The 19,954-nt window shown below is 39.0% G+C and overlaps 2 protein-coding genes across 3 annotated transcripts in view; both read left to right on the forward strand.

Moving 5' to 3' along the window:
• Positions 1-2,566: 2,566 nt before the first annotated feature.
• On the forward strand, positions 2,567-10,099 carry LOC139717810 (retinol dehydrogenase 8-like). Its single transcript, XM_071629308.1, has 5 exons — positions 2,567-3,141; positions 3,532-3,819; positions 5,144-5,323; positions 8,834-8,927; positions 9,787-10,099. Exons 2-5 carry the CDS (start codon positions 3,555-3,557, stop codon positions 10,097-10,099), a joined length of 852 nt encoding a protein of 283 aa, XP_071485409.1. The 5' UTR covers positions 2,567-3,141; positions 3,532-3,554.
• An 8,805-nt stretch (positions 10,100-18,904) lies between these two features.
• The window catches only part of LOC139717834 (retinol dehydrogenase 8-like), a 9,013-nt gene continuing 7,963 nt past the window's right edge, over positions 18,905-19,954 (forward strand). The window contains exons 1-2 of one of the 2 annotated variants that reach the window (XM_071629331.1): positions 18,905-18,948; positions 19,333-19,621. In XM_071629331.1, coding sequence (XP_071485432.1) covers positions 19,357-19,621 — 265 coding nt within the window. In that variant the 5' untranslated portion in view covers positions 18,905-18,948; positions 19,333-19,356. Of the gene's footprint in view, positions 18,982-19,332; positions 19,622-19,954 lie in introns of both variants that reach the window. The other variant, XM_071629330.1, reaches the window with a different exon arrangement.

Here is a 19,954-nt window from a genome sequence, read left to right on the forward strand (position 1 = left end):
TATGAAATACGGTCCGTAACGAACCTTCGGAATAACGAGCTTTGTGTTATTTTCGGAATAACGAATCTTCGGAATAACGAACGTTCGGACTAAAGAACCTTCGGAATAACGAACTGTAACCGTAAATGATGTAGTAATAATCAAACGAAGCGATAAAACATATTGCTTGGGAAACAAACAGATAACATAAAACAAATCCTACGCACGTAAACAGCTGGTAAACGAAGACACAGAACAGAAACAAAGCAAGTCTCTTTGTGTGGAAAGAATGAAGAGGAGGTCAAAGGTCAGGGAAGGGACAGGGAGAGGACTGGGAATGGGGCAAAGGAGGATGCCATTTACAACATACTGGCATGCAACTATCAATGGACTCCAAGAGGGTCTTGTGTGTATTAAAGACTAGTCTGCCTTTACTTCATTCTTTGTTGTCATTGTTTGCAAAATAATTGATAACAATTTCAACAATGCATAAGGGTAAAACTTTATATTCATAATACAATGCCGGATTTGTAGTATACAATGTCACATATTTTAGTGTTTAGCAATGTCAACTTACACTCTTATAAGAATTTAAGGTATCTTTTCACGTGAATCATTTTACCAGAAATGCAGGTGCTTCGAAATCGTAGTTTTCAGTGAAGGTCTGTTTTCTGGGATGTCATTCATCCTTTCTGTGTAATCGGTATACATCATCAGGCGTCAGTATTTTTAATTGATCTCAAGCAACGAAAATTTGAATTATAATATTTTTGATAATAATTTCTTTTTCCGGCAAGTGCTACGCGTGAACCTGGGTTATTTTTTTTTTACGGCAGCAGATCATGTGTGTTTGATAGAGATTACATGTATATGAATATTGTATCATGAATAAAACTCTATAATGTTTTACATCAAAATGTCTAGTCGTATGATTATGTGTGGAAGCGGTGATGAATGTTTGATATTGTATTTACTGTGCTCAGAGAATGTAAATATTGAGAAATTAAATAAATACAAGTCAAATCCAAATATGTATATTCATTTGTTGCCTTTAAGTATATACATTGTAGTGTGATTCTCATGGGTCGCATTGGTCCAGATATTGGCCAATTTTAACAATCCGCATTCCCGAAATTAATACACGCATACATGCATGTACGCCACACCCATCGCGCCGAAATGATGATGGCGACACTACTCCAATTTCTCACTCTCCGAAAAAGAAGGATCGATAATGTGCTAGTAAATGATTTTGTGTAATTCAGACGCCATCAACGTCCGTGATAGGCAGACTGCATGCATGCTATGAATACAGTCTGGGAAGTGGACACATGAGGTGGCATGAACAACCAGTATTTTATGTAAACAAGGAGAGATGTTGCCACAACTCGTCACACAACTATTAGTAGGGCCTACATAAAGGGATGGTATAGTATTGGTGGAGAAGAATATTTGACTTTTATTTCAGAAGAAACCACTTACGAAATATTACAAAGCAAACCATTTTTGTTTCTTCATTTTTCAAACAAAAATGGTATGCTTTGTAATATTTCGTAAGAGGTTTCTTCATTGTAAGATGAATTCAAAGTTTTGATGAAAATCGGTTTTGGAATAGCTGAGGCATCCAAAAAGGAAATCGAAGCGATCGTAATAAACGTGGGTCCCGCCTTTTTATTAGAATCGTTCTATTTTCATATATTAGCCGTTTGAAAACCAGTTTTCAACAACAACAACAACAACAACAACAACAACAACAACAACAAAACCTGAATACCTCCTGGAATTACATGCTCTCTCAAATTTCATAGGCAGTTTTCAATTATCTCGCCAAAAATGTTAGAAACCTGAAGTTAGATCTCAGCCAAAATTATCGATCCCTTGAAGATAACGATATCTACGCCTCCTAAAACCCATCTCTGTCGAGTTACTTATTCTCTTGTAGATAAGAAATAAAAGCGAATTGAATGACTACAAGTTGAATCTGCACAGATTTGCTCATGAGTAATCTTCAAGCAATTGTATTAACATGAAATATTTTGCAGTGTGCGATCTTTATCTGACAACCTACTCATTTGTTGCAAATGTTACGACCAAAGAGTAGTTGGGACATACATGTTCCAACCTATACATACATTTCACTCGGGGATTCGCTGGTATAATAACAGGATCATCTTCTTCTCTGTAATTTTCGGGACGCGTTTGCACTTCCGGGTTATCACCCAACTCCTATGTTGATGTCGATTCCCAAACTATCGCCCGTATGTTTATACTATTCAGTTATTCATTCATTCATTCATTCATTCATTCATTTGTTCATTCATTCATTTATTCACTCACTCATTCATTCATTCATTCAAATGAAAAGGAGATAGTTTTAGATAAAGAGGGGGAAAGACGAATGAAAAACATTGTCAACACACGATCTACCCTCTGGAGTTTATGCATTCGAGGTTTTCGAACTCATTTTCTCGCCCGATTGTCCGGTTTTAGACTTTTTAGAGGAAGATCTGTTACATACTTTGGGTGCAATACTTGACAAAATTAAGTTGAAAAAAAGTAAAATGATTAGTTTGCTAATCATTTGAATTGCAATAACAAACAATATGTACAATAAAATAATGTAAAGAAAACGGGGATTTTAATATGCCTAGGGTTGGGATAACTGTCATCCAGATCTTCTCCAAAACGACACATATTTCCAGAGACTGCAATATCCCTACGGTGCGTGATGAACACATAAAATTTAGGGTCATATAGTATACAGTATCATTTATGTACCCTACTTACAATAGTTGGTGGTGCTTTCTCACGGAAATCATGATTTCCGCGCTGGGTGCTTCCGCACCATTCGAAGTAGGTCGGGTGTTGCACTGCACCCCCAGCACCCCTTCTCCGAGGGGCCTGCTCTATAGAAGCTGTCGGCAAACATAATAGCAACATTGACATTCTGCGTCACTGGAGACCGAAGACCGTATTATACTCCGATGAATGTGACAAATATCGTCCATGTTTGCGCTTTTATAATACACTTATAGTGTGCTCTAGTCGTGGCACTGCTATGTTAGAGCTGCGACGATTGCATTGGGTGCTACTGGTGCTATCACACCTGACTTATTCTTCTCGAAACTATTTTCGAGAACACCACGTCAGTAGATACGTTAGGTAAGTGTGCCAGCCTCACCTTAAGTATTTAAAGTGTCAGGGTAATGCTGTTATAAGGTCCTTCAAAGGGGTTACGGGTTAGTGCTATATAACGCATCAAATTAGATCCAAAAGAATGAAAATAAAAGCTGTTGTTTGCCGTCTTTTAGGTCGTTTCATAGTTAAACTGCTTTACCAAATATCAAGCTATACTACATGATCACATGCCTCTGATGCACAACTTATTGTCCGAATGAATATCGATATATTTCTTCTGTGATATTATTACATTTGAGAGGTATAGGCTATGGTTCTGAGTTCGTTTTTGCTGTTTGTTTGTTTGTGTGTTTGTTTGTTTGTTTGTTTTTAAACAACTCTTCTATGAAATAAATATTCTGACTGATACACCAGCAGGTTTCGTCAAGGCAGCTAAGATGTCCCCGCAAATCGTACTCCTGACGGGTGGATCATCCGGGATGGGACTGGCCGTGGCGGAGCGGCTTGCCAAGGATTCTGAGAAGAGATTCCTCGTCATAGCGACTGTCATTTCAATGAGCGAGAAAGGCGATCTGGTGAACGCTCTCGGTGACGCTCTCGACTCGACGGCGTTCATTGAAGAACTAGATATCACCAACGACGACAGCATCGCTTCCGTTGTTGAAGGCGTGATCTCTAAACATGGTCGCATTGATATTCTGAGTAAGTTGCACTTGTTAAGTACCGACATGGGAAGATAGATGTGAGAAATATTAGACAGAATGTAATGAAGGCGGGGGAATAATTTCTTCCTTTGCATTTGAACCTGCACCTAAACCTACAGGACTAATTTTCACAATCGGCGCATGGTTGAGAATCTTTGCTGCATAAGAATGTGTCGCAGGTACAAATCTTGTGTTGGGCTCGGACTTCTGGTAAGTTCTTTGATTAATTTCCCATCTGAGAAGATGTCTATATTCAGCGGAAGTACAGCTGCTCTTCCGTGGGATCCAGTCGGGTGTGAGGCGGGACCTCTTCATCCGGGTTATGCACCTTGCTCTTTACAATGAATGAATGAAGCGGAATCTTTCACGCGCATGGGTTATCACTTTCTTACGCATCATGCACGGGACCTTCATTTTATGTCCTATACGAGAGATACTGGCGATCACAGAACATTCTGTGTAATTTCAAAGTTGAGAGTATTCTGAGTTTTTCTGAGTTTTCTGAAAGTTTGGGTTGGGATGGAAATGAGGGTCGACTCACGTATCGGCTGCTTTCTATGCACTTGTTTGTAGTGGTAGCGGGCATCCATATCATACCTCCAAAGTTTGTGGAAGATGAATTTGATAGTTGAATGATTGATGACCAGATACATCAAAATAAATTTGCTATATTTGCTACACTTGCGGACATTACAGAACGGGTAAAACTCAGAGAGAATACATTGATATTGTCATAGTGTATCAGTCTCAAAATATAAATTACGGTCGTGGAATTGTTGCGAGAGGGCACACGCGTATAAAGTACTTTAATGACCCACAAAGAGATCTGATAGATTTGACCTTATAAGTCACGTAGAGAAGAGATTATCCGTCATAGACGCTTTCTTATCCTCCTAAATAGGAAAAAAAAATGTCTACCTTAGGTCCAATGTGTCTTTCTGGGGTTCCGGTGACAAAATCTAGTAGATAATTCATGCAAATATTATAACCTTACAGAAACGAGAACTTTATGTCTATAATTTAAACACTGGATACTTGATGTTTATGTACTTCGATGAGTGGCAATTTGTCACTCAGTTGCTATAGGAACAAAAAGGTTGAAGATAATCATTATTACCATCATAACAATTTTTATATCAATGGCCCTTTTAAAACAGATATGAGGCGACATATAAATGCTGTAAATTATGATATTTTTTTTCCTAATAATCGTGAAGACTTCAGAGCTTGTTAATCAGTGATATTTTTTTAAGTTGTTGATTTTTTTTCTCTGTGATAGTTTTTGCTTTTTTCTTGATGTTGTTGTTTTCTATTTCTCCCAGTGAATATTGCTGGTGTTCAAGTATTCGGCGTGGTTGATCAGATTTCACGGGAGCAAGTAGACCTCGCTTTTAACGTCAATACAATTGGAACCATTCGACTCACCCAGTCGGTGCTGCCACACATGAAGCGTCAGATGGCGGGGAAAATCATTTCGGTTACGAGCGTATACGGCGTGCATGGTTGGTATACTTCTAAACGATAAATGCTTCACTTATTCACCGTGCAACTGATTACATCTATTTTTCCATGAAAACATTTATGCAATATACAAACATGCGGGCGTACCCACGCACACACACACACACTCATATATAATATAGTTTGTGCTATTCATTTGTGTTTTTTATTCGTAGTTTGTGAAATTTATTTTGAAAAACGTGTAAATTTGATTTACAAGATTTACAAAATTTAATTTCGTGTACAAACTAGAAGTTCAATGATGTAATGATAGTATATTTGTTTTACTATGTTTGGGGGGAATGCACCCTACAAGCATAGCTTCTTCAGCATTCCTCCCCATCTCCTGCATTTTCCAAACTTCGGAATGTTTTTTCTTTCGCCCTATTTTGTTTATCCATAAATATCATTTATCATATTTTGCAGTATTGACACATATATGTTCTTGTGTTTCATGTGAAAAAAAAAGATGTATTTACAAGTTCTGTTGGAGATGGAAAAAAACAAATGAATGAATGAAATATATACTAGGTGTTACAAAAAACATTTCCCACTTTTGATCCTTAATAGCTCAAAAACTATACATCAGATAACACTGACATTGATATGAGCAATGGCTGAATAGTGTGTACAATTTTGTTGAAGGTAAGTTAAAAATGAAAGCATAAATCTGTTTCATTAAATTTAAGATTTATTTGTAAGTTACGGTTCAGATTCTGCTCTATTTTCAACCATCTGTACAAAACTTTAACTTTGCACGGGTGTCAATTGGTTTGTATGGGAGTGTGTGGTTAACAACTAGACGATGGTCCAGAAAAATGGCCAAGGTTTGAATGCTCTATTACATATTCATGAGAAATTCCTTTAACACAGCTAGTCTTTATTCATCCTGAAATGTAGTGCATGCAAGCACATGAAAACGTGTGCTTTTAATCATGTGCATTTTTACCCTTTACCATGAATTAAGGCTAGCAGTGCCCAGGGCAATCCATATAAATGAATTATTTATAAAGCATTCATGTGCCTTGAAGCAAGAGACCTGAAGCTTAGTCAGCAGAAAGCCAGTTCGTAATTAGCTCATGTACACATTGGTACAAATGACCTTTCTTTTTTCTCAGTTGGTTAGGCACCTCACTCGTTTTGAGAGCGGCATAATGCATAAGCTTGCCCGGCGTAGCAATTTATGGAATTCATGTTCAAACAAAGAATGAACTTGCGTTTTGATCAGGTGATCAGAATACTCCATCAGTTGTCAATTTAGCAGGCATCCATTTCATTGTTTCGTATTGAATGCAATAACAGCCTATTTTCTTTTATATTATGAAATACCATTCTTGCTGTCTGGTGGATGTGCTGGCAAGCACCATTTAGATAAGGATCACATGAATAATCATTGCATCACAGATGCTTATCTCAATGAATTTACAAACCAAAATGCCTGTTGGTACAAATGACCTTTTTCTGCTCATGCGCAAAGCGGAATTACGAACTGGTCTATTGTTCTGAGTCATTGTAAATACACATTCACACAAACACATCATTGGTTCCTGTGTAAAGTTCAAATCTGTACAGAGGGTTCAAATTTGAGGTCATCCCACTAGACCGACACCCATGAGTCATTGCAGCCCACGAGTTCGACATTGAAAACAGGTCCATGAGTTACACAGCCCATGAGTTTGACACTAGGCAAATTAAGCCCATGAGTTCGATAATACGTAAAAACAGCCCACGAGTTTGACAGATACAACACGGGGATTAATGTGTCGGTCTCGTGGCCCTTCTCAACTTAGTGTCGAACAAATGGTCTGTATGACTCGTGAGGTTGTAGACCCGTGGGCTGTAATCAGTTTGACTCGTAGGTGTCGGTCTCCTGACCTGCACCCTCAAATTTGACCAAAATCTGGAACTTATCTTTAAAGTTAATCATGGATTTAATGAAACTGATTCATACTTTCATATTCAAATCACCTTCAACTAAATTGTACACTATTCAGCTATTACTTATACCAAATACAGTGTTCTGATATATAGTTTTTGAACTATTAAGGATCAAATGTGGGAAATGTTTTTGTAACTCCTAATATAATATATACTACATTTTGTTTCTGCATAGGTTATGAAAGCATGTGAACATGTATTCCTACGTTACCATCTGAATAATAGGCAGGTCAGTACAAGGAAAAATAATACAGCTGACCTACAGTGTTACAATACAAGACAGAGACAAGGACACAAGAATATACAAACATTTACAAAGGAAGATGATACATTATATTAGATGAGATTGTCTTAGGGCGAAAATGAAATTATAGGATACTGACATAACTTAGAACATGACTTGATGTAATGTATATTATATTGCTCTGTATCATATTCTGTGTCGTTGATAAGGCATCAATGACAGTGTTGTCGTTGTCTTTGCTACAAATTTTCTTCTTTTTTTTTAGATAGTGTGATGGTCAAGAAATTGAATAGTTCACCAAGCAAAAAAGTAAGAAAACCAACTGGCATAAACTACCTACTTCGATTGGAGGATAAAGGATGTATTTGTCCGTTCTTTTTCACTTAAAATTGAACTGTTTAAACAGTCTACACAGTGCATTATGTTGATTATGTTCTATTACCTATTGCGCATGATTATAGAAAACGTCAGATGTTATGAACTTGTCTGTCACGCTATTCCGAACATGATGGATTTGTGGTTTGAGTTTTGCCTTTCAATTGTTATTCTTAAACCTCTGTATAAGCGCATTTAGGCTTGCGCTACAAATGCTATACACTTTAGCATGCTTTTTTTTTAAGGATCAAGAAACAAAGCATTTATAGGTGGAAATGGTGAGCACCTCTCCTTTCCCTTGATGCCCGCTAAAATTTTCCAAGGTAAAAAAAAAAAAATGTCAGAGGTAGAGACATCAGGGATGAAACATTTTTGAGATCATGTCAGAGGGACGAAAAATGTCAGAGATAATAAAGTCAGAGGTGAAATTATCACAGATAAAAATGTCTGAGATAAAATATGTCAGAGGTAGAAATGTCGGGGATTAAAATCACTGAGATAATGTCACAGGGATTATGTCAGAGGCATTCCTAAAGCAAAAATGTTAGGGGTAAAAACGTAAGAGCTAAAAAATGTCACAGATAAATAAAAAAGGGTGTTGGGGATAAAATTTCAGAGATAATGTCAAAGGGATGAATATAACAGGGGTAAAGATGCCCAAAACAAGAATGCCAGAGGTAAAAATATCAAAGGTAGAAATGCTGGGGTTTAAAAAAAAATGTCATAGGTAAAAATGTCAGAGGTACAAATGTTGGGGATAAAAATGACAGAAATAATGTCTCAGGGAAAGGTTTTAGAGGTAAAAATACTGGAGGTAAAAATATCAGAAGTTGAAACGTCAGAGGTAAAAATGTCAGAGGTAAAAATGTCAAAGGTAAAAGTGTCAGGGGTAAGAAGTAAGATTTTTACCGGACCTAGACGAACTTGACAAATCCACGATTCTTTTTCATTTCAGGGGGCATGCATGGAGAGATTTATGCTGCTTCCAAGTTTGCTGTAGAAGGATTCTTTGAGTCATTCGCTCTTGTAGCGAGAGCCTACAATATTTGGTGAGTGGAAACAGATGTTATCTGCTAGAACCAAAAGGGCGCTACCCCAATTTTGGGGATATTGAGTTATTGGTATCACGTTGTAAAGCTTGATCTCCTGTACATTGTTGTACCAATTTTAAATCATTTTCATTTTCTGTAAAATGTCCAAACTTAAAACCACAATGGCTCTATTTCTCCCGATATTTTGGAACAATGCTCATAAACCTAGAACAATGCCCACAAACCTACCCAATTCAGATGAAATTAACTTACCATTTCATGCATTTTATGAATAGCACCCTTCTACTTCTCAGCTGACGATAGACAGAGATTACTTGAATGTTATGAATGTCTTTGTTATTTGAAAGAAAGAGATGATAAGAGGGATAAAATTGTCGGCAGAAAAATAAATGTCAAAGCTCATTAAAGAAAGATGATCACAGATGAATGACTCGTAGACCGATTCTTGTTCATCGCTTAGCACTGTTTTGGAACTTGTATTATCCTTTAGATCTAATGGTCAGTGCCATTTTATCAATTTCCTTTTATAGTTGACGATGCAAATGATTTTCACTATGCTTGAAAAATGAATATATGTAGACAAATAGTGTCATCATCATGAGAATGGAGACACAGAGATTAAATCATGACAAGGTGAAATATTATAAAATCTTGGGATGGAATTGTGTGGAGGAAATCTTCTTTTCCCAAACATTTAATCAAATTCAAACTACCAATACTAACTAATACAATCACATCTTTTACACAGTCCTAAAAGCCTCCAATAATTATAGTTGTCATCTTAAATAATAGCATTTGAGTCGTTAATCCCGGAAATTCCATTGGAAGTCAATGAACTATCATTTTTTGACTACAGGCCGTGTGTGATCGAACCAGTGGGTGTACGAACACCTCTCTTGGACGGAGTCATCCAAAGTTTCCAGAAAGTACGAACGGGCGAATCCGGCAGCGAGATTGACCAAGCGAAGGCGGCCAAAAAGTTGGAAGTACTCGGGGGTGAAGGCAGCACAGTGCCGATGGAAGACGTAGTTGCAACGTTCATGAAGATCGTAGAAGATCCCAAACCCCCACTACGCCATCCAGTCTTCAGCGCTAGATGGGCAGGGCTAGATTTCTTCCGCGATCCAACTGCTGAGCAGTACATAGCTGCGATGGAGACTTCGGAATGATCGTCTAGATTGATCTCTGTACTTGTGTGTATAAGATCAATGTGGTACACGTGTATGAGTAATAAGTCGTACGTACGAGATAATAAGTCGCACGTAACTCGTACGTATGACCTAATAACTCGTACATACGACTTATAAGTCGTACGTACGAGATAGCGGCGGCACTTATTTTAACCCATGTCCCCAATGGGTCTTCGTAGATTATAAGGCAACGAGATTTAAAAAAAAAGTATTTAGCGAACATTCGTATCTGCGGGGATAACGTGTTGGTATGGATGGTCTTTGTTTCTTTCATTTTTAGATTATAGATTCCGTAAAGATAAAAAATATCATTCTCTTTGATGTATAATTATATAATCCATCACGCAGGTAAACAAGTAATTATGTATTAAATTGATGCAAAGTATTTCCAGTTATTTTTGTCGTATTTAGTTGATTTGTACTTTCGAACAAAAACATAACACATTTTTTTTTACATAAAATATTGTTTTATTCATTCTGTTAACACACTCAAAGTGATTGTGTAAATTTCACGTATATATCACACGGGGTAAAAAAAAATAGAAATAACGGGGGAAAATTGTGAGTGTATATCAAGATGTGTGTGTCTTTATGTGCGTTTGGAAGCTTGAAGGTAGACTACTAATGATGCTCACTATAGATCCTTAAATTTTTTCTTTGTTTTTTTTTTACTGCCTGTCATGTGGTGTTTTTTATCACGAATTGAAATAAATATATTTCTGGGAAATTCGAAAAAAAATCTTCGGTCTCTCGGACCTTTGGTTTACAAGTCCCTGTCTATGTTCGGTCTGAGGAACTAAGATGTATGTACATTATAAACTGCAATAAATAGCTTCCGAGAGCTAATAAGATTGGGCGTGTTGTGTTGTGATTACCGCTCAAGGCTATATTTTCTATCCTTGTGATAATAAAGGTGATATTCAGAACACTTCTTTGACTACACAGCTATCGCGTGGCAATACTGCATGGCCTGTAGCAATCAAAGGCATAATTTACCATTTACAGATGACACAAAAACCCAGCATTAGTGCTTCGAAATAGTTCTAAAATGTGAGTTAGGGATATAAACAACCAATCTAAAAATTTGAATCAGTATGAGCGATGTTAAGTATTGTTTAAAAAAAGAAAATGTGAACAATAGTTATAACAAAAATGTTTCCAGACTAAACCGTCTACAGTTATGGTTTATTGGGAAAAATAGTGATATCTCCTTATATTTCAGGCTTTATTACAAAAATGTTATATGGTAGGATGTTTTCTTATACAAGTGACCTACACATATGCATCAAATGTGATATCTTGAACATTTTAAAAATCGCTGCTCCCAAACGTAAACAGGACCTTTAACCCCATGTGTGGCACATTGATTACCTATCCACAGGTTTGTATAATTATGAAATTTGTGCACATCATATATGACTCATTGGCAAAGACAGAGTTAACTGCAATTATTATGGCAATAGATGACAGATATAGTGAATGTACATATGTGTGTGTGTGTGTGTTTGCGTGCGTGTTTACGTGTGTAATCAGTAACCATGGATCTGACAATTCAACGCTCACAGTATAGGTCATCGTTGGTCAAGAATTAATGAGGTTTATTTGCTAACTGACATTAAAACAACGCTGTACAACTTGTCAATGCACCCCAACATCGTGCATGTATTTAAAGGAAACCAAAACCCAAAGAGAAATGTGGATTGAGTGAAAGCAGCAACATTAGTAGAACACATCAGCAAAAGTTTGAGGAAAATTGGACAATCGATGCAAAAGTTATGAATTTTTAAAGTTTTGGTGTTGGAACCGCTGGATGAGGAGACTACTAGAGGTTATGATGTCATGATTGGACAACAATATAAAGAAAACATACAGGGAATTCCACAAGAGTTCACTTTTCTAGCATAACGAAAGAGCACTTGACTAACCGTTTTCAGAAAGCAGGGGGAATAATTGCTAGCCTTAACATATGTCAGTATCAAGTTGATAGAATGTGTAATTTTCATGAAAAAAAAATTTTTTTTTTGTGGAATTTCCTGTATATTTTCTTTATATTGTTGTCCACACATGACATCATAATCTCTAGTAGTCTCCTATTCCAGCGGTTCCAACACCAAAACTTTAAAAATTCTTAACTTTTGCAACGATTGTCCGATTTTCCTCAAACTTTCACTGATGTGGTATACTAATGTTGCTGCTTTCACTTTTCCTTTAATGCAATTCTATTCATTACACAATTTCTACATTTTGTTTTCAAATCCAATATCACATAGATAACAATTCTTTTCATTAAAACAACTGCAATTATGTGATACTGGATTTGACATGAAAACAAAATGTGCAAGTCGTGTAATGGATAGAAAGGAATATATAAGATGAGCTTGCGGTAAGAGCGCAGTCGACTAGACATGCACGTTTAGACCAGGCAACAAAATAAAATTAGCTCACACACAAGTACACACACAACAGTTAGAAATTACGTTAGAAAATGATAACACCTGTTCGATGGCGTGCACAATGATTAATTGATGCAAATAACGTCAACGGCATCGAGTTTTGCGCCGTTAAAGCAAGGAGGTTCGAGAGATGGAGTTACAACTGACTATATAACTATTCAATCAGCTGTCAGTTTTCTATGGATGGACAAAAGAATTCCACAGGTGCATTTTTGCCTTTGATGTTCGATGCATGAAGCCGCCATCTTTCTGAGCAATCTGAAGATTCATTTTTAACGCTAACATAATATCGGGTATATGCTGCTCGTTTATATATCAAATGCAATGAAATTTCACCTAATGATAAAGCATACAAAACAAAAGTCAATTCTGTTCGAAAATATGTGCAAAAGTGTAAATCTGAGCTGTATTTTGTGAAAGTGTTTGAAATTTTACCCTCATGGAAAACCGGTTTTATCACTTTTCTCCCTATTTCCGCCAAATGAAACTAATATGGTACCATCTTCAAGTATAGTTCTCTATAAATTAATATGTCAGATTAGCGTACAGACACGTACAATCGAGTAATTTTGATATCTATTTCAGCAATATTTGAGCAATTTCTATTCGCGCACCCCCATGCCTTTACCATTGTCTACCGCTCATCGGTTGTAAGCAGGGATAGCGAAAAGTAATTACCATCACAAAGACGTGTCCTTGGAAAGTGGCTGGTGATTATGCAATGAGACACCAGTCAATTGTCTTCGCATCTGAGGGGCAGATCTAGTTTGACACATACTTCAAATATTTTTGAGTGGCGGCTTCGAGCATGGGATCAAAGCGAATAAAGGGCTTTTTACACTTGTAAATTTTTGCTTAGTCCCGTACCAACGGTGGGGCTAAGGGGGGGGGGGGCCTTAGCCCCACCGTTGGTACGGGACTATCCTTAGCCCACTTACTGTTTACACTCGTTTTTGCCAAAGTGGACTATCTGGCCCTGCAAAATAGCAGGGTTAGCACCGCAATTGCGGTGCCAAGCAAGTGAGTGTAAACAGAACGAAAAAATCATCCTGGGCTAAGCGACAGAGACGAAGTCCGACCCTCACTGACCAATCAGAAACGAGGTAATCAAGTGCTGCCGGTGCGTGCGTGTACGTGTACAGTACACAGCGTAATCATGAATATTCATGTGGTTTGGAAAGTCCGGGGCTAAGAAATACGAGTGTAAAAAGGTCAGTTTTCTCCTTAGCCCCGGACAAGAGATAGTACGGGACTAATTGGCGAGTGTAAAAAGCTGAAAAAATTGGTACGGGACTAACGATAGTCCTGGGTCAGAGAAAGTCCGGGGTTAAGAAACACAAGTGTAAAAAGGGCTTCTGGCCCTGCAAAATAGCAGGGTTAGCACCACAATTGCGGTGCCAAGCAAGTGAGTGTAAACAGAACGAAAAAATCATCCTGGGCTAAGCGACGGAGACGAAGTCCGACCCTCACTGACCAATCAGAAACGAGGTAATCAAGTGCTGCCGGTGCGTGCGTGTACGTGTACAGTATACACAGCGTAATCATGAATATTCATGTGGTTTGGAAAGTCCGGGGCTAAGAAATACGAGTGTAAAAAGGTCAGTTTTCTCCTTAGCCCCGGACAAGAGATAGTACGGGACTAATTGGCGAGTGTAAAAAGCTGAAAAAATTGGTACGGGACTAACGATAGTCCTGGGTCAGAGAAAGTCCGGGGTTAAGAAACGCACGTGTAAAAAGGGCTTTTGTGACTCCATTTCTCGAACCTCCTTGGTTAAAGCACAAAAACTTATCAGTATCATACTACTCTACGTTACACGCTCACAGTCTGCACAAAGCGACTTGTTGAATGTCGCCATGTATTGTTCAAACTCAAATTCAGAGAAAATGTAAGTTGGCTAAATCGTGGTAGTTGTCGCCTCTTGTACATATATATATATATATATATATATATATATATATATATATATATATATATTGCACAACACGTGAATCTGAACTGTGTGTCAAGTCTATTAAGGTGGACCAAGGTGTGTCGGGGCATATCCCATTTCTCCACGAGGAAGCTGTTGCAGTTCTGAAATTACAGTTCGAAGCTCTTGTGCACACTTTGTTGGAATATTAGAACATTTTCGATTTAAACAAACAGTGAGAGAAATTAAAAAAAAAATATCAGGGAAAATGCGAATGGCTAAACCGTGGTATCTATCTGATGTTGTTCTGTGTGTGCATCTTCAGGTCCATATGGTTGCGTGGCGCATTATACGTGTACATGTACCTTAAATTATACTTGCACAAAACACAGGGCAGTGAATGAGGGGTGACATGTATTCTTAACTAGAATGAAAATATGAATGTGATATTAGCAAGCACAAAAAGTAAACAATTTACAAACGAGATTCAGTGTGATATTCTAATTTACTGGCTACATTACTTGAAAATGTATAATATCCAAATCTCAAGAAAAAGTGGGATTTCTATATTCCTAGGGTTGGGGGAGCTGCCATCCAGATTTTCACCAAAGTAACAGATATCTCCAGAGGCTGCATTTTTCATATATACGGTGCGTGGTGAACACAGGGTCATTAGAGAATCATTTATGATACTGTTGATGGTGCTTTCTCACGGAAATCATGATTTTCCGTGGTGCTTCTGCACTACAATGTTCTCCGAAAAGTCAGGGGTGCTGCACAGCACCCTAGACATTCCCTATCCGAGGGGCCTGCTCTATACAACGGCGTAGCCAGGATTTCATCTTAGGGGGGGCGGTTAGTCTGCGAGGGAGCGAAGCGACCGAGGCCGAGCGAGCGGAGCGACCGAGGCCGAGCGAGCGGAGCGACCGAGGGGGGGGGGGGAGGGTGTGGGAGGGGGGTGTCCCCCCTCCCACGGTAAGAACTTTTTTTCATTTTGATGTTGTAAATGGTGCAATTTGATGCATGTTTTTGCGCGTTTTATCGACGTGAAACAGTCCCACTTGTTTAAGGTAGCAGTATATTTTGATGTAGATTATCATTGAACAGTTTGCCTATAAAATGCTATCATTTAAATATACTTCTTGTATTAATTCTTTTCACTGAATATCATGAACGCGACTGAACCCGAGAGAGCGGAGCGAGCGAAGTTAGAGGGGAGGGTGTGGGAGGGGGTGTCCCCCCTCCCACGGTGAGAACTTTTTGCATTTTGATGCTGCAAATGGTGCCATTTGATGCATGTTTTTGCGCGTTTTATCGACGTGAAACAGTCCCACTTGTTTAAGGTAGCAGTATATTTTGATGTAGATTATCATTGAACAATTTGCCCATAAAATACTATCATTTAAATATGCTTCTTGTATTAATTCTTTTCACTGAATATCATGAACGCGACTGAACCCGAGAGAGCGGAGCGAGCGAAGGGGGAGGGGAGGGTGTGGGAGGGGGTGTCCCCCCTCCCACAGTAAGAACTTTTTGCATTTTGATGTTGCAAATGGTGCAATTTGATGCATGTTTTTGCGCGTTCTATCGACGTCAAACAGTCCCACTTGTTTAAGGTAGCAGTTTATTTTAATGTAGATTATTATTGAACAATTTGCCTATAAAATGGTTTAAGTTAAATACACTTCTTGTATTGATTCTTTTCACTGAATATCATGAACGCGACTGAACCCAAGCGAGCGGAGCGAGTGAAGGGGGAGGGGAGGGTGTGGGAGGGGGGTGTCCCCCTCCCACGGTGAGAACTTTTTGCATTTTGATGCTGCAAATGGTGCAATTTGATGCATGTTTTTGCGTGTTTTAACGAGTTGAAACAGTCCCACTTGTTTAAGGTTGCAGTATATTTTGATGTAGATTATCATTGAACAATTTGCCTATAATATGGTACAATTAAAATACACTTCTTGTATTACTTCTTTTCACTGAATATCATGAACGCGACTGAACCCGAGCGAGCGGAGCGAGCGAGGGGGAGGGGAGGGTGTGGGAGGGGGTGTCCCCCTCCCACGGTAAGAACTTTTTGCATTTTGATGTTGCAAATGGTGCAATTTGATGCATGTTTTTGCGCGTTTTATCGACGTGAAACAGTCCCACTTGTTTAAGGTAGCAGTATATTTTGATGTAGATTATCATTGAACAATTTGCCTATATAATGGTATAATTTAAATACACTTCTTGTATTAATTCTTTTCACTGAATATCATGAACACGACTGAACCCGGGCGAGCGGAGCGAGCGAGGGGGGAGGGGAGGGGGTGTCCCCCCTCCCACGGTGAGAACTTTTTGCATTTTGATGTTGCAAATGGTGCGATTTGATGCATGTTTTTGCGCGTTATATCAACGTGAAACAGTCCCACTTGTTTAAGGTAGCAGTATATTTTGATGTAGATTATCATTGAGCAATTTGCTTATAAAATGCTATCATTTAAATACGCTTCTTGTATTAATTCTTTTCACTGAATATCGTGAACGCGACTGAACCCGAGAGAGCGGAGAGAGCGAAGGGGGAGGAGAGGGTGTGGGAGGGGGTGTCCCCCCTCCCACGATGAGAACTTTTTGCATTTTGATGTTGCAAATGGTGCAATTTGATGCATGTTTTTGCGTGTTTTAACGAGTTGAAACAGTCCCACTTGTTTAAAGTTGCAGTATATTTTAGTGTAGATTTTTATTGAACAATTTGCCTATAAAATGGTATCATTTAAATAATCGTCTTGTATTAATTCTTACACTGAATATCTTGAACACTGTCTGTTCAGCAGTCAAACAGAAAAAGCATGCACACGAGGGTGTAGATAGGGGCATATCCCCTCCCACACGAAGGTGATTTTGCGTTTTCACACCTGAAATTCAGCGATCTGTTGCAAATTTTTGGTGCAATACTTTTTCATCGAAGTGATAAAATCACGGGATTTAGCTCTTATTCCGAATGTGCACCATCTGTGTGTATGTAGAAAGTCTAGTGAGGTAGAGCTTAGGGGAAGGGGGAATCCTCCCGCTCGCGGAGCTTTTGCGTTTTTAGAATTGAAATAAAGCAATCTGGGTATAGCCACAGTCTACTTCTATGCATGGCGGAAGGGGGGGGGGGAGGGGCGGGCGAGCAGGGAGAAGGCGTGGGCGAGTGTTATCCCCACCCTTGGAGCTTTTGCCTTTTTAAGGTTGAAATTGAGATATCTCGTCTACGCATATTTGATGGAATCAACATTTGGGAAAAATCACACACACACACACACAAAAAAACATGATTGGGGGAGGGGGGGGACTGAGGGAGGAAAGGGTCGATTAAAAGGGGAAATTCCCCTTATACAATGAGGGAACCTTGAGTTTTCGGAATATAAGTGATAAGTCTTGTGCACTCAGAATTATTCATAATTTTTTTTTTGTAAATCTAAAAAGTGTACTAAGCTGGGGAAAGAGGCACAGAGGGGGAGGGTTTGGGAGGGGGTATCCCCCTCCCAAGCACGAGAGATTTTGCATATTTTGAATTGAAATTCAACGATCTGGTGCACACTTTGAGTGAAATATTCAAAAAAAATATCTTATTTGATGAAAGGTTGCAAAGGAGACCCGCTTCATGTGAGAAGGCGTGGGCGAGTGTTATCCCCACCCTTCCCCACCCTTGGAGCTTTTGCCTTTTTAAGGTTGAAATTGAGATATCTCGTCTACGCATATTTGATGGAATCAACATTTGGGAAAAATCACACACACACACACACAAAAAAAATGATTGGGGGAGGGGGGGACTGAGGGAGGAAAGGGTCGATTAAAAAGGGAAATTCCCCTTATACAATGAGGGAACCTTGAGTTTTCGGAATATAAGTGATAAGTCTTGTGCACTCAGAATTATTCATAATTTTTTTTTGTAAATCTAAAAAGTGTACTAAGCTGGGGAAAGAGGCACAGAGGGGGAGGGTTTGGGAGGGGGTATCCCCCTCCCAAGCACGAGAGATTTTGCATATTTTGAATTGAAATTCAACGATCTGGTGCACACTTTGAGTGAAATATTCAAAAAAAATATCTTATTTGATGAAAGGTTGCAAAGGAGACCCGCTTCATGTGCATGCATACAGTATACACGCATTTTTTTTCCGCCTCCCAAATCCCTGGTCCAAATCTTAGGGGGGGCGATCGCCCCCATCGCCCCCCCCCCCCCCCTGGCTACGCCAGTGGCTCTATAAGAGCTACATGGTAGTAACATAGTAGCAACATTGACTTTGCGCCACTGGAGACCGAAGACCGTGTTTACTCCTATTATACCGCCCATGTTTGCGCGCGTTTATGTGTTTTTGTGACGCTGCAACATTGAAGCTGTAGAAAAAAAAAATGTACTTGGTGCTTCTGGTGCTATTTAATACCTGATTTACTCTTCTGTTTTGCGTAAACGGTAGGCCTACATCAGTATACACTTCAGGTAAGTGTACCAGCCTCAACTTAAGTGTGTCAGGTAAATGTTGTGAAGCGGTTCTGCACCAGGGTTACGGGTTAGTGTATAATGTATAACATATAGAATTAGATCTAAAATATTGAAATAAAAAGCTCACATTCACACCCGGAGAATGTAAGCACCCTGTTACGTCTATAGTCTGAAACTGTCTGCATGCTTTACCAATAAGAAGCTACTACCTATTCGCATGCCTCAGTAGGGCCTACAAAGAAATGTCCAACTGAATATCGAAATATTTTCGATGTCATGTTATAGTTGAGAGGAAGGTTTGAGTTTTGTGGTTGATTTGCTGTTTGTTTATTGTTTTTACAACTTTTTTTATGAAAGAAAATACTCTGATTGATACACCAGCAGGATTTCGTCAAGGCAGCCAACATGTCCCCACAAATAGTACTCCTGACGGGTGGATCGTCCGGGATAGGACTGGCCGTGGCGGAGAGGCTTGCCAAGGATTCTAAGAAGAGATTCCTCGTCATCGCGACTGTCATTTCAATGAGCGAGAAAGGCGATCTGGTGAACGCTCTCGGTGACGCTGTAGACTCGACGGCGTTCATTGAAGAACTCGACATCACCAACGACGACAGCATCGCTTCCGTTGTTGCCGGCGTGATCGCTAAACATGGTCGCATTGATATTCTGAGTGAGTTGCACTTAAGTACAGATATAGTTAAATAAATGTAAATAGATAAAGTTAGGCAGAAGATACAATGCCGCAGGGAAATATTCCTTGGTGTTCGAACCTGCAACTTAATCTACAGTACTTATTCTCACTATCGGTGCATGGGTGAGATGAATAGCCACACAATAGTGTGTCGCATGTCACTCACACGACCTATGTCGGCGACATTGTAGGAAGACATTTCCAGTGACTTATTTGATTCAATTCCCATCTGAGAAGATGGCTGGATATAGCCCATATTTAGGCGAACCAGCTAATCTTCCATGGGGTTTAGTAGGATGTGAAGCGGGACCC

The sequence above is a fragment of the Diadema antillarum genome, unplaced genomic scaffold (genome assembly GCF_040938485.1).
Source record: "Diadema antillarum isolate AM-2024a unplaced genomic scaffold, OU_Dant_1.0 scf00000083, whole genome shotgun sequence".
Taxonomy (NCBI): domain Eukaryota; kingdom Metazoa; phylum Echinodermata; class Echinoidea; order Diadematoida; family Diadematidae; genus Diadema; species Diadema antillarum.

Coding starts and splice junctions, on each gene's coding strand:
- LOC139717810 (XM_071629308.1), top strand. CDS start 3,555: ATGTCCCCGCAAATCGTACTCCTGACGGGTGGATCATCCGGGATGGGA. Junction 5,324..8,833: donor GAGCGTATACGGCGTGCATG/GTTGGTATACTT, acceptor TTTTCATTTCAG/GGGGCATGCATGGAGAGATT. Junction 8,928..9,786: donor GCGAGAGCCTACAATATTTG/GTGAGTGGAAAC, acceptor TTTTGACTACAG/GCCGTGTGTGATCGAACCAG.